General features: G+C 38.5%; 1 protein-coding gene across 1 annotated transcript; it reads left to right on the plus strand.

Moving 5' to 3' along the window:
- Positions 1-1,407: 1,407 nt before the first annotated feature.
- On the plus strand, positions 1,408-4,108 carry LOC110786325 (replication protein A 70 kDa DNA-binding subunit B-like). Its single transcript, XM_021990871.2, has 7 exons — positions 1,408-1,666; positions 1,946-2,263; positions 2,338-2,416; positions 2,496-2,607; positions 2,780-2,958; positions 3,075-3,201; positions 3,878-4,108. The coding sequence occupies exons 1-7, from the start codon at positions 1,408-1,410 to the stop codon at positions 4,106-4,108; spliced, it is 1,305 nt and encodes a 434-aa protein (XP_021846563.2).
- Positions 4,109-13,842: the final 9,734 nt, after the last annotated feature.

A 13,842-nucleotide genomic window follows, 5' to 3' on the forward strand; every position in this document is an offset into this window, starting at 1 on the left:
TTAGGGCTCAGCTCTCCATGACTGCATGTTTTTTCCCCAGAATTAGAGTCAATATCTATTTAATACTACTTTAATGCCTTGCATGTTTCACTCTCATAGCATGTTTACCACTTATAAATGCAAAAACAACAACATAGCATGTTACACTAAAACATGCTTATAAATATATACTTTCTACACACTATCACCTCCTTCTTTACTCATCGTATGGTGAGATTTAATAGCTTCCTGTTAAAAATTTTGCATGTTAGTGTCTTATGGTGAGATTTGCATGTTAGTGTATCATAAGGTGTTTTTCCTGTTCCGGTTAAACGCTCACCTTTGCAGTTTATCCTTAAATGTGTGGTCTACTTAAAGCAAAAAAAACCATCCATGTTCATAAGCTTATTGTAATGAGTTCATATTGAAGTTTCTGGTTGTTGTGATCCACTTAAATTGCTAATTAAGCTTTGAATCTTTTGTTAATTGATTAAATGAAGTTTTTAAATCTCAAACTCCCATTGTCTGTTTTGAAATGTTTCACAGCACTCTATATGGCTATACTTAGTTTGGCTGCCAATTTGATATTGCAGATCTCTATCTTAAATTACCATGCTAATTTCCCCGTGTGTTCCTTTTGTGCGGAATGGTGTACAGATTTGCAATATGAAACATGAACGTGTCTTCTTAGATGAGTTGAGCCCTATCAGTAAGTCATACAAAGTGAAAGTCAAGGCTATTGAGAAGGGGAGGTCTAAGCCATCTCCTAAGAAGGGGATCCAATATCAGCATCTGGTTTTGCAAGATGATAAGGTATCAATCTGGCTTCCTTTCAAATTACTCTATCCCTACTTACGTATGTGTGCTTTATCAACTTGTCCATCTACAACCATTTCTTGTTAGCTATCGGTTTTCCAGTATATCAAGGTTCTGTACTATCTGTTCCTTTGTACAATTGTTAGTTAGAATATACTATTGAGTACTGTTGTGTTGTACCTCGTGCATGGACTCGTCCAGTCTGTGTCCATTTGAATCTCGAGGGTTTTATTTGATTTTTATACCATTTGTTGGTTGGATCAGAAGTTCTGAACATTCTTGCTTTGATCTCATCCTTAATGAGTAACAGACTCATTTTCCATCGTACCAAAACTTCAGGTCATGATCAGGCATATGCATGCAAAATATACATATTGATCAAACACGTGCTCTCATAATCTCATTAGACTATACCTTAACCTTTTTGTTCTTAAATTTTTTAAATTGCCTCAGCAATATATTAAGTGCAAAATGAAAACGCTAGTTAGCTATTAATCCTAGCCTTACCTGCCATTTTGTGGGCCTTATCTTACTTAGCATAACTTGTACATTTACCCTGCTACCTGTTTGAAACTAATCAACCAAATACCCTGCTATTTAACAGAAAAAAAGATGCGGGGTGCGCTATTTGGAGATCAGATAGAGGCATACAAGGACGCATTTGTGCACAAAGGAGAATATGAAACAGTTGATGCTCCCATCAGGCATGCAGACCCACAATGGAAGAAAACCGAAGAGGAGCTTGACTTCCAGATGACCTTTGGACGGCAGACAGTCATCCAACGTGTGAACGCTGAAGCAGGCCCTATCCTGCCCGACTACCAGTCCATTGCTTCTATCCCAAGAGCTGGGGATCCTGATGATAGATATGGTAATAAACAAGTTTGCCTTTACATGATTTGCTCATTTAATTATCTTTGATGTTCCATACACGTTTTGGTTATTATGGAATATATGCAACGTATAGGTATTAGGTTTGCCCGAAATTCACAGTTCCAAATGTTAGAGATGCATAGCACTTAGATATTATTCAACAGTTATGCACGTGCACTATAGTATTTCTTCCTTGTAGTCTGTTATTCCTTTAAAAAAATGTGTCGGAACTCTCTCATTATAGCCTTATAACACCATCTTGCCCCTCTGCATTCAGATATTGTTGGAGTGGTTCTATATGTTGAGGAACAGCCAAGGACTATTACCACTACCCAGGACCGCCAAGTCTTGGTTCGAGAAATTATCATTGCTGATCACAGGTATCTTTGCCAGCCACCATCATTTATCTTAGTGTCACCTTTCACTCATACAAACACACTGATATATCTACCACTTCTATTTGTCATCTCTGAACAACCATTAATCATCTCCATCTGGAATGATCTTGCTGAAGCTGATTGTGACTCGCTCTCCTGCTGGGGTGAGAAGTTTGTTGTGGTTGGCTTCACTTCCTTGAGGGCCACATCCCACAAAGGTAGTACTTATTAGAAGCACCCTACTGAAATATATTTGTTAGTCATCGCCACTCATATCTGTCTTTTGACGTAGGTTTCTCCCTCTCATCAAGCATATCCACTGTGTTCGTTCATGATCCTGAAGGGCACAGAGCAGATGCACTGAAAGAATGGTCATACCCTTTTGCCACTTGCTTTAACTTCACATGTACCACTTCCTCAACTGATTATTTTTCACCTTCTTACTTTCAGGGCACTCCGCCATCAAGTTGTCCTTGCTGATAGACAGGCACGGGTCCTTGATGTTAGGAACCCCTCCAATGAAAAGGTGATCATAACCCTAGATGAACTGAGGAACAAAAAGGCAAGTCCCCATACCGTTATTTAATTTGGTGTGCCTACTAACTGTTAGCCGTTACAAGATTATTCCTTAATTGTAATGTAGGGACTGATTACCTTTAAATTACCTTTACCTGATAAATATTTATCAAATATTTTATATTATTCATCAAATATTTATTCCTTAATTGTAACAGAAGACCAACACTCTCCAAGAGGAGCGCCCTTGGTTAAAAGTGTGTATATCTGATGCAAGACTTGAGAAAGTGCATGCTTATCTTGGCTGCCCTAACGGTGGTAAGACAACCACTGTGCCAGTTGGTGAAGCTTTTAACTGTCTGACCTGCTCTAGGAACGGCGTTATATCCACTCCTAGGTTTGTCTAGAGAAATGCCGCTTACATTCATTTACGTTCTGCCTTCACAACCATCACTAAATTTGTCACTTATAAATCACTTAAATTCATTTACGTTATAACCATCCTCAATGTAGAATCACTTTCAACTGCGAAGTCTCAGATGACACGGGCACATATGCCTTCACAACCTTCACCGAGGATTCTGAAAGACTTTTCAGAATGGCTGTTGCTGATATCTTCAGGATGAAACACGCTTTAAGTGTATTTATGTAATCCATAATGATTCCTGGTAACCGGCAAGCAACCCCTATTACCATGTCATACTTAATAATGCACCCCCAAATAGCATAGCACATATATGTAACCGATATGTCAACTACACCATGCAAAATAACCTAATTCTGTTATACACTTTTTCCAGTTTATTATCAACTTCACATATCAGTTGCTTGTGTTCAGTCCACACATGAAGATGACCTATCCGTAACTAATGAATCAAAATGTATTTATCTCTAAACTGAACATATCCAACTCACACGTAAAAGCACACCTGGTCATACCCATCTCACACATAAAAGGGCAACTGATACACCACACAAGCATGTCCATGCACTTATATACTTCAACCTAACATGTCTAAGTGTATACCGTAAGTTTTTTACTTTTACCCTTTCAATCCAGTCAAAACAAAACTGCATTTACTATGCATGCGAAAACAAAACTGCATTTATGCTCGTTGCTTTATTGTTGTGTTACTTCTATATGTTCCTGTACATGTGTTCTTCACACTAAAATATCTCACACCCCTCTTGTTTCCAGGGTGATCTAAAGACCTTCATGATTGCACGCAAATTGCTCCGCACTAAGCATTTTTTTGATTCAAGTAGGGCCAACTACATCTCTGTTAACAAGCAATGTGTTGCAATGGTGCTTGAAGAAAGTAGCAATTGAGGAAGATGTCGTGGAGGATGTCCTCACAACTGATGCCAATAGAGCAGAGAATGCTACCGGGACAGATGTGGCCACTGAAGGAAATGCAAGCGCACAGAATGCTATTTCTTTGAATGCTGGGCATGCTGATGTAGAAGATTACACCAATGCTGATCCTTTGGATGCGGAAAATGCAGCTACTGAAGATGATGATGCTAATCACAGTTCAGAGGAATGAGTGTACTCAGGCTCCCTTTTGTCAAACATGCTAATTGCAACTACCTATGTATAAAAAAACACTTGCAAGCATGTTCTTAGTGGTTACGTTTAAGCCTATCTTGCCTCTAACAGACTGGTTCATGTAATATTAAGTTAACTCTAGGTCTTTTGGATGTGGTTTTTCTAAAGGAACATGTAAGAGTTTAGAAACTCGTGTTCCTAGGAAATACTCGTAAGCCTTTTGCTTAGCAGATATTCTTAGAACTATCAGTGGCACCAATATTATCAATATATGTATGTTTTATTATTATCCAGGGAGTCCAGCTCATCATTATGTATACAAGTTTTATCCTTAAAAGGATACCCATTGTCGGCAGAAGTTAGCCGTTTATGTCACAAGCCATTAAGGGCACCTCATGAGCACGCATACAGGTTTACCATCAACTTGTTGTGTTTGAATCTTGTTAGGAGTTCACTGTGTGTCTTACAGGTTTTCTTTCTTCTTAGCTATTGCATGGTCATGCTGAATTATAAGCACGTATTATCTGCAGATGGCCAATGCCGAAGTTGTCAGGAGGTTTATAGCACTGTTTTGCATGGAATCCATGTGAGAAGTAACTTCCTTGATTCTTCAGCTCTTCTGTTCTTTGTAAATTTATGCTCTACTTTGAATTGACATCTTCTGGTTGTTTTTATTGTGTTACTGATTACGCAGGGATGCTGAAATAGTCTTAGAAGCTTCAAGATCACAACACTTCTGATGAGGTCACTAGAGATATGGGAGACCTAAGGGAGGAGACATAAGAGTAGACAGAAAAGGAAAAATTTGAACAGAAAAAGAAAGAGGAAGCAAGAGAGATGGAGTCGCATACACTCTTATCACACAAAAAGAGGCCATGAAGGTAATTTGCTATTTTCACTCTGTAATCTTGTTACTTCATCAGAATTTTGGGTATGGTTTGTTGAATTAAACTTGAAGAAACCTTGAGGTATAAGGAGTCCTAATCCTAGCAAGCTACGGTCTCTTAGACAACTAGGATTAGGAGAACTATTTAGGAGTTATCTAAATATTCAGAGAGTGTTCTAAGTGTATGAAATCTCTAGTAGAATTAGGTAATTGGTTAATTTTCAATATATAAGGATATGTCGGGTTGTGGCATAACTTAAGAGATAGTTTTGAGAGGTTGAGAAAAGCTTTAGTTTTGAGTTATTTTCTAAAGCAAATAAAGAGAGTTATTCTTTATTAAACTTTGAGTTCTTAATATCATCTTTAATTTCTAGAATTGGTATCAGAGCTTGCGACACAAATCATGGGGGATACCCTGGTGACATCGACGGGAGGAACAAGAGAAGGAGGAGGACCTTCTTCAATACAATGCCCCATGCTGAACTCAACAAATTATACGGTATGGGCCATGAGAATGAAGATCTTACTCAAAGTACATAAGGTATGGGGAACCATAGAAACAGAAACGGAATCGAACGACGATGAGAAAAACAACATGGCCACAGCCCTGTTATTTCAATCGATCCCCGAGGCGCTTATCCTGCGGGTTGGAGAGTTAAACACAGCAAAGAAGGTATGGGAGGCTATCAAGGCGAGACATGTGGGAGCAGAAAGAGTCAGAGAAGCTAGGTTACAAACATTAATGGCTGACTTTGATCGAATTAAGATGAAGGACACCGAGAAAATTGATGACTTTGCCGGAAAGCTGTCTGAAATCTCATCAAAATCAGCCGCCTTAGGAGAAAATATTGAAGAGTCAAAACTGGTTAAAAAATTCCTTAAAAGCCTCCCTCGCAAGAAATATATACACATAGTGGCTTCGCTCGAACAAGTGTTAGACCTTAACACCACAAGCTTCGAAGACATCGTAGGGCGTCTAAAAGCCTATGAAGAACGTGTCTGCGAGGAAGAAGAGACTCAAGAAGATCAAAGCAAATTAATGTATGCAAACATGGAAACTCAATCAAATCGCGGCTCCAATGGTGAATATAGAGGCAGAGGTCGCGGAGGACGCTTCTATAATAGGGGAAGAGGTCGCGGACGATTCAATGGAGCAAGAGACCTATCAAAGATAGTATGCTACCGTTGCGACAACACAGGCCATTATGCCTCAAACTGTCCAGATCGATTGCTTAAACTGCAACAAACACAAGAAGATGACAACAATGATACACAAGACGCAGATGAACTTATGATGCACGAGGTGGTATACTTGAACGAGGGAAAGGTTGTACCAAGTAAATACGAAGAAAACACTGTCGATGAGAATATTTGGTACCTTGACAATGGAGCTAGCAACCACATGACTGGAGATCGACGGTACTTCTCCAAGATTGATGATTCCATTACCGGAAAGGTGAAATTTGGTGATGATTCCCGCATAGACATCAAAGGGAAAGGATTAATTGAATTCGTTGAAAGAAATGGTGAATCAAGAACGATGTCTGATGTTTATTTCATTCCAGATTTAAAAAGTAATATCATCAGTCTTGGGCAGGCTACAGAATCAGGTTGTGATGTGAGAATGAGAGGAGAACATCTAACAATGCATGATCGAGATGGAAAATTGCTTGTCAAGGCAATTAGATCAAGAAACAGGTTGTACAAGGTCCATATGGGGATAAAAGGCACCACTATGTGCCTACATTCAACAACGACCAGTGAATCAAGCAAATGGCATGCAAGGCTAGGACACATAAACCTTGAGACAATAAAATCCATGATACAAAGAGAACTTGTCATAGGAATCCCACACGTTAACATTGAAAAGAAAATTTGCAGTTATGTCTACTTGGGAAGCAAACTAGACAAGTGTTTCCGCAAGCTACATCGTACCGAGCAACCAAGATACTTGAGCTCATACACGGTGACCTCTGTGGCCCCATAACACCGTGTACGACTGCCGGAAACAGGTATGTTTTCGTTCTCATCGATGATTACTCTAGATATATGTGGACAATATTGTTGAAAGAAAAGGGTGATGCATTTAACAAATTCAAGAAGTTCAAAAGCTTGGTTGAACAAGAATCAGGAGCAAACATACAAACCTTCAGAACAGATAGAGGAGGAGAATTCTTATCACAAGAGTTTGTCTCATTTTGCGATGACTCAGGTGTAAAACGCCATCTCACAGCTCCATATACCCCTCAACAAAACGGTGTTGTAGAGAGACGTAATAGGACTCTAATGGAGATGACAAGAAGTATTCTAAAGCACATGCTCGTTCCAAACTACCTATGGGGAGAAGCAATAAGACAGTCCACATACCTCTTGAATAGAATAGCTACTAGGGCACTCAAGGATAAAACTCCATATGAAGCTTTCCGTTCTAAGAAACCCAATATCAACCACCTTCGAACTTTTGGTTGCATTGGATACGCAAAAGTGGAGACACCTCACTTAAAGAAACTAGATGACAGATCGCGTATGTTAGTTCATCTAGGCACAGAACCAGGATCAAAGGCGTATCGACTGTTTCACCCACAAACTCGGAAGGTAGTAGTGAGTCGAGATGTTGTATTTGATGAAACAAAGGGATGGAACTGGAATCAGAAGAATTCGGAAGGTAATATTGCTGGAAATTTCGGGATTAATTTTGGAGAATTCGGTAACCGTGGTATTCAAGAAACAGTGCATACCGATATTGGAACAGGACATGGAGAAACCATTGGAAATAATGGACGTTCAGAACCCTCTAGTGATGATAATGATGAGGACGAGAATGAGGGGTCACGAGAACATGAGATAGAGAGCGAAGAGGTTCAAGATCAACAACCAGCATTGAGAAGAACACAAAGACAGAGCACAAAACCAAAATACCTTGAAGACTACATATTACTTGCCGAGGAAGAAGAAGAACGATTGTCGTTATGCTTAAACAACGAACCAAGAGATTTCTATGAAGCAAAGGAAACCAGAGAATGGATACTTGCGTGTGAAGATGAAATACATTCGATCACAAAAAACAATACATGAAACCTCGTAGACCTTCCACATGGGGCAAAACCAATTGGTTTAAAATGGGTGTTCAAACTCAAGAAAAATTCTGACGGAAGTATTAATAAGCACAAGGCTCGACTCGTTGCTAAGGGGTATGTACAACGTTATGGAATAGACTTTGAAGAAGTGTTTGCTCCGGTAGCTCGGATTGAGACAATTCGTCTCCTTATCAGTCTTGCAGCATCCAACGGATGGGAAATACATCATCTTGATGTCAAAACGGCATTTCTAAATGGAGAGTTGAAGGAGACTGTCTATGTTACGCAACCAGAGGGTTTCATTGTGAAAGGATGTGAAGACAAAGTGTATAAGCTCAATAAAGCCTTGTATGGTTTAAGGCAAGCACCAAGGGCATGGAACGATAAACTAAATCAAAGTCTCAAGGAACTCCAGTTTAAGAGGTGTTCAAAGGAGCCATCGGTCTATCAGAAGGTGGTAAGTGGAAACCTTCTTCTGATTGCAGTTTATGTAGATGATTTGTTTGTTATAGGAACACGTATAAAAATCATTATCGATTTCAAGAAGGAGATGGCTTCTAAATTCGAAATGAGTGACCTTGGGAAATTAACTTATTATCTAGGAATTGAAGTGTGCCAGCACGAAGGAGGAATTACATTGAATCAAAGACGCTATGCTTTGAAAATCTTGGAAGAAGCTGGGATGAAGGACTGCAATTTGGCTCACACGCCTATGGAATCTGGACTCAAGTTATCAAAATCTAAAGATGAAGAAGAAATAGATGCTACGAGCTTCAGGAAGAATGTTGGTTGCCTCCGTTACTTACTTCATACGAGACCAGACCTGTCCTATTGTGTAGGAGGATTGAGTCGATATATGCAGAATCCTAAGGAGTCCCATGGTGCAGCGATGAAGCAATGTTTGAGATATTTAAAGGGCACCACTACTCTTGGTTTAACATATACACGTTCGAACTCAATGATAACAAAACTGATAGGCTACAGTGATAGTAGTCATAATGTAGATCCAGATGACGGTAAAAGCACAACAGGTCACATATTTTACCTTGGTAAAAGTCCGATCTCTTGGTGTTCACAGAAACAAGATACAGTGGCATTGTCTTCATGTGAGGCCGAGTTCATGGCAGGTACTGAAGCAGCAAAGCAGGCAATCTGGCTTCAAGATTTGCTTGGTGAGATCACTGGATCACCATGTGAGAAGGTTCTCATTCGGATAGATAATCAATCAGCAATTGCCCTTACTAAGAACCCGGTGTTTCATGGTCGGAGTAAGCACATACACACAAGGTACCACTTCATAAGAGAATGTGTTGAGAATGGACAAGTAGAAGTTGAGCATGTTCCCGGGAGCGAACAAAAGGAAGATATTCTATCAAAGGCTCTTGGTAGGATCAAGTTCAAGGAGATGAGGGATCTCATTGGTGTACAAGACTTGGCGAAGATTGGCTTCAAGCTTAAGGGGGAGAATGTTGAATTAAACTTGAAGAAACCTTGAGGTATAAGGAGTCCTAATCCTAGCAAGCTACGGTCTCTTAGACAACTAGGATTAGGAGAACTATTTAGGAGTTATCTAAATATTCAGAGAGTGTTCTAAGTGTATGAAATCTCTAGTAGAATTAGGTAATTGGTTAATTTTCAATATATAAGGATATGTCGGGTTGTGGCATAACTTAAGAGATAGTTTTGAGAGGTTGAGAGAAGCTTTAGTTTTGAGTTATTTTCTAAAGCAAATAAAGAGAGTTATTCTTTATTAAACTTTGAGTTCTTAATATCATCTTTAATTTGTAGATGGTTCTAATGTGAAATTTTACTATCGAGCTTGACGTAAAATATTAAACAACTTTTTATTACGAGCACGTGGATTCTATCTTCTGGCTAACAGTGTGACCGCTGCTTGGTTTATCACCTCATCGTGACCTAGACTCAGAACCAAATGTAGTCTGTTAGTCTTTTGCAATCTCTGTGTTTAATTCTCAGTCCACACTTTGCATTGGCATATAGGCTGAATATCTCCGCGGGACTTAGCATTGGAAGACATTGCATCTTATAAAAGGCCCCTATGTATCTCTTTTACTTGTGATTTGAATGTTACCTTCTCTTTGTATCTCTCTTGGTTTGTGAACCCTCCCTCTCACTAACTAAGGAGATTTTGAAGGTTTTTTGTTTCTTAGTTGTTGTTGATCCTTTGAGTCACTGAAGAAAGGCTCGGGAGTATGTGGAATCAAGTTGCTATTCTGTTTTAATTTAAAGTGGGATTATGCTGTCATGTTTCTCATTTGTATGAAACTAAATATCCACCATCAATAAAGTGGGACAAAGATTTTTATTTAGGTCGTACTACACCTTCATCTTATGAACACAAGCAAGAGTAGTACAGAAACGAGCTAAATAATGACCGTAATTGCCATTTTCCATGACGTTTCTAATGATATTTATACATCACAGTCCACCTATAGATTAATATATGGATAAGGGTTATTTTTTATACCACTACGAAAATGTAGCCCTAGGTTATTAGGTTAATTTCTTACTGAAGATAGGCGCATCAAAAGAATGTGGTTGGATGTAAGCTTCAAAGGGGATAGCCTTATAGAGGCCATATAGCCTTTATAATTTAGTACTCTGATGCTTCATAATCATTTAGTATTATTGATAGATCCTAGGACACAAACGTTCGTGGTTTTTGCTATTGCCTCTCCTACTGTCTGCTTTTTTTTTTTTGACATTTGTTTCTATCAATCATGATTAGGATGGAAGATTCAGGTCTAAGTAATTGAAAGTTAAACAATTTCTAAAACCTCTAAATCAAGAAACTCTTACCTCGATAACCTTCCCGTCAACATTATGCATTGCGTTGCTCCCATTTCGCAGGAGACAGTAGAGTAATAAATCATATGACACTGACAAAGTGGAGTCAGTTTTGATTGTTACCGGCCTGAATTTGAGTACTGTTGTATGTTGTGAGTTCTCTCTTAGGAATTATTTTTCAGTTTAATTCTTTTCATGTAGGAGCACAAGATAATGGAAACTGACTGACTAATTGGCAGAAAGCCTGCTTTGTTCCCACCAAATTAGATGCTCTTGTAATTGCCTTTAGAAAGTGGCTGAAGAAATACTCTTGTGGTCAAGTTGATTGGAGAATGAAATTCGATGGATCGCTGCCTCTAATATCTCCTCATGAATAACAAATGGATAGGTTAGTCTCACTGAGTGAAGCCTACTGTTTGAAGTATGCAAAACTTTATCCGTGGAAATTTTTTGTTTGTTTGTCTCTTCTCACCCCCTCCCCCAACCTCCTTCTCGAATTTAAGGCAAATGTAATTTCATATAAATACATCTTGCCACCAGTTACTGTGATAGACTTAGGTGTCAAGGTTTACATTGATAGTCATAGCTGCTAAACATGTTTCAGGTACTGGAGTCACGTAGTGAACTGCAGCAGCTGTAGTGCTGCATATAAGGGGCTCTACATCGCTGAACTTGTACTTTAAGTCATATATGTTATTATAATTGGGGTTGATGTAGTAACCCGACAGGGAGCACTAACCATTTTTCAAAGAAGTGCTCTACTCATGGGCATTGATATGTTTTGAGGTATCAAAATGGTTGTCTCGTTTCATATACAAAAAGTGCTCTGTTCATGGCGGCATTGATATGTTTTAAGGTATATGTTATTCTATTATCAAAGATGAAGATAAAGAAGCTGATGCCAATGGATCATGAGTCCCGTAAATATGACATACTCTTTCTTATTCCCTTATCTTCTTGTATGCAAGTCTTTTTTTTTTATTGTGATGGTAACTCGATAATACCCAACTGTAATGCATAGCTGAATAATCTCAAATTTTGTATATACATCTTGCAGTTTCTTTTAGTTATCCAAATGCTTAGAGCCAGGAAGTCTGCATGAATTTCAATTGCTCTGGTAACAAAAAGACGGGCGTAATTTAAGTCCAATTCTACTGATTAGGTTGCTTCAAATCAAATGAAGTAAATCTATAGTATAAAGGTATAAAGGTTGGTTCAAATCAATTCTACTGATTAGGTTGCTTCTTGGAATAGTATAAAGGTATAAAAAGAGATTAGTAAATGATAATTTTCTATTGTGAGCGTTTCAGCTTCTTTTGATAAATTTCTCTCAATATTGTAACTGTATGCTTTGGAAAACTATGCATCACAACATACTTGAGGATAGGAGCATTTATATTGGAGCTATCTACTTTACAATTGTTCTGAATTTATTCAATGGTGCAGTGAGGCCTCCAAATACAGTTTTTTGGTGTAGCTACGCAACCTGCACAAGGTGTTGGATTTCATGGATTTCCTGGAGGAGCTCTTCAATTGGGCTCAAACATGCTTATTTCGAGAGCAGCAGCAAATAGCGTAGGGGCTGTTGTGAACACAGGAAGGTCACCAACAAGAGTCATCTCAGACAGAGGTAATAGTCTTTTGACAAACCATTCTGGGTTGCCATCAACTCTATAACCTGCAGCTTGTTTACCACCTAAGCCATCTGTAACAGCAGGGAGTTCTGCCACACGACCTACACCATCCAAAAATGATTCCTTCTGGAAGCCTACAAGTCCCTTCAGTCGAGGTTCTATTATCTGATTTCTTCATACGCGTTGCCAGGTATCTGCCAAGGAACAAACGGAAGATGAAAGATGGTGTCAAGAGTGAACGTTTTCACATTTCAGATTAGTGTAACCCGATTTCTTACCTACGCGTTTTAGCATGCCTAATTTATATTTCTAGCGCACGGGCTAACAACTAGTAATATCAAAAGTGGGGTTGATCGAATGGTTAATCCAAATTGTAAGTAAAAAGTGAATGGATTTGAGGTATGCATTGTAATTCATACTTTTACGAACCAAGTACTAAGGTAGGATTTTATACATAAACTAAATCACCAATTTTAAAGGACTTGGTCCACACTAAATTTATTGTGGACCATGCCTTAAAAAAGATTAACAACTTATTCCTATTTTATTTGGCATGTTTATTATAATTATTATTAAGAAAAAATATTATCAATTAGTGTCGTTGATAATGTTTGTGCTTGAATAATGTGATTTTAAGTCATAATTCACTTTTAAAACATGTTGTTACTATGATTCAAAAAATGGTTACTACATTTAAGATTTTTTGTGTTTAATTTATTATACTCACTATATAAACAATAGTGTTCACTATATACATAAAAAGGGTGTTAGAGAAAATGCTTGGTTCTGAGTCCACACTATATTATCGTGTACCAAGGCCATGCAAGAATAATCCAAACTAAATACCCCTTTTAATATTTGAGAAGTAGTTTCACGACATCATGTATAAAGAGATTGAGGTACGATACTAAGATGTGCTAGCCTAAGATGTTACTCCTTTAGTGCGGAACAATTATGTGTAGCTCCATTACTTTGGTACTGCTATGCTACTTAATTTGTTTGTGTCATCATTTTCTAAGACTTGCCAATCTAAGTTGTAACTTGCATGTAAGTGTATTGCGTTACTTTTAAGTAGGTCTCTTATGAGACCGCCATACACGTAAGATCGATGATGTCAATCAACATTAAAAAAAATTAACTATTTGATTAAACAGTGTTCCGGGGTTGAAACGATGGTATGAGCATCCCTGGTGTCTTGAGATCCGGCCACGTACGGTGCCTACAAGATGAACTCCGGGACAAGGGGGGTTCCCGAGGCGGAGCCTCCGACGCTCAAACAATTGATGTATAATGAGAGTATTTTGGGGAGAGAGAGTGTAGGGAGGCT

This window comes from Spinacia oleracea, chromosome 3 (assembly GCF_020520425.1).
Source record: "Spinacia oleracea cultivar Varoflay chromosome 3, BTI_SOV_V1, whole genome shotgun sequence".
In the NCBI taxonomy this organism is placed as follows: Eukaryota; Viridiplantae; Streptophyta; class Magnoliopsida; order Caryophyllales; family Amaranthaceae; genus Spinacia; species Spinacia oleracea.

What these genes read in the sequence shown, in the direction of transcription:
- LOC110786325 (XM_021990871.2), top strand. Translation starts at nt 1,408, where the DNA reads ATGCGGGGTGCGCTATTTGGAGATCAGATAGAGGCATACAAGGACGCA. An exon ending in GAGGGCCACATCCCACAAAG is followed by an intron (nt 2,264 to 2,337) that starts GTAGTACTTATT and finishes CTTTTGACGTAG; the next exon opens with GTTTCTCCCTCTCATCAAGC. An exon ending in GCAGATGCACTGAAAGAATG is followed by an intron (nt 2,417 to 2,495) that starts GTCATACCCTTT and finishes TCTTACTTTCAG; the next exon opens with GGCACTCCGCCATCAAGTTG.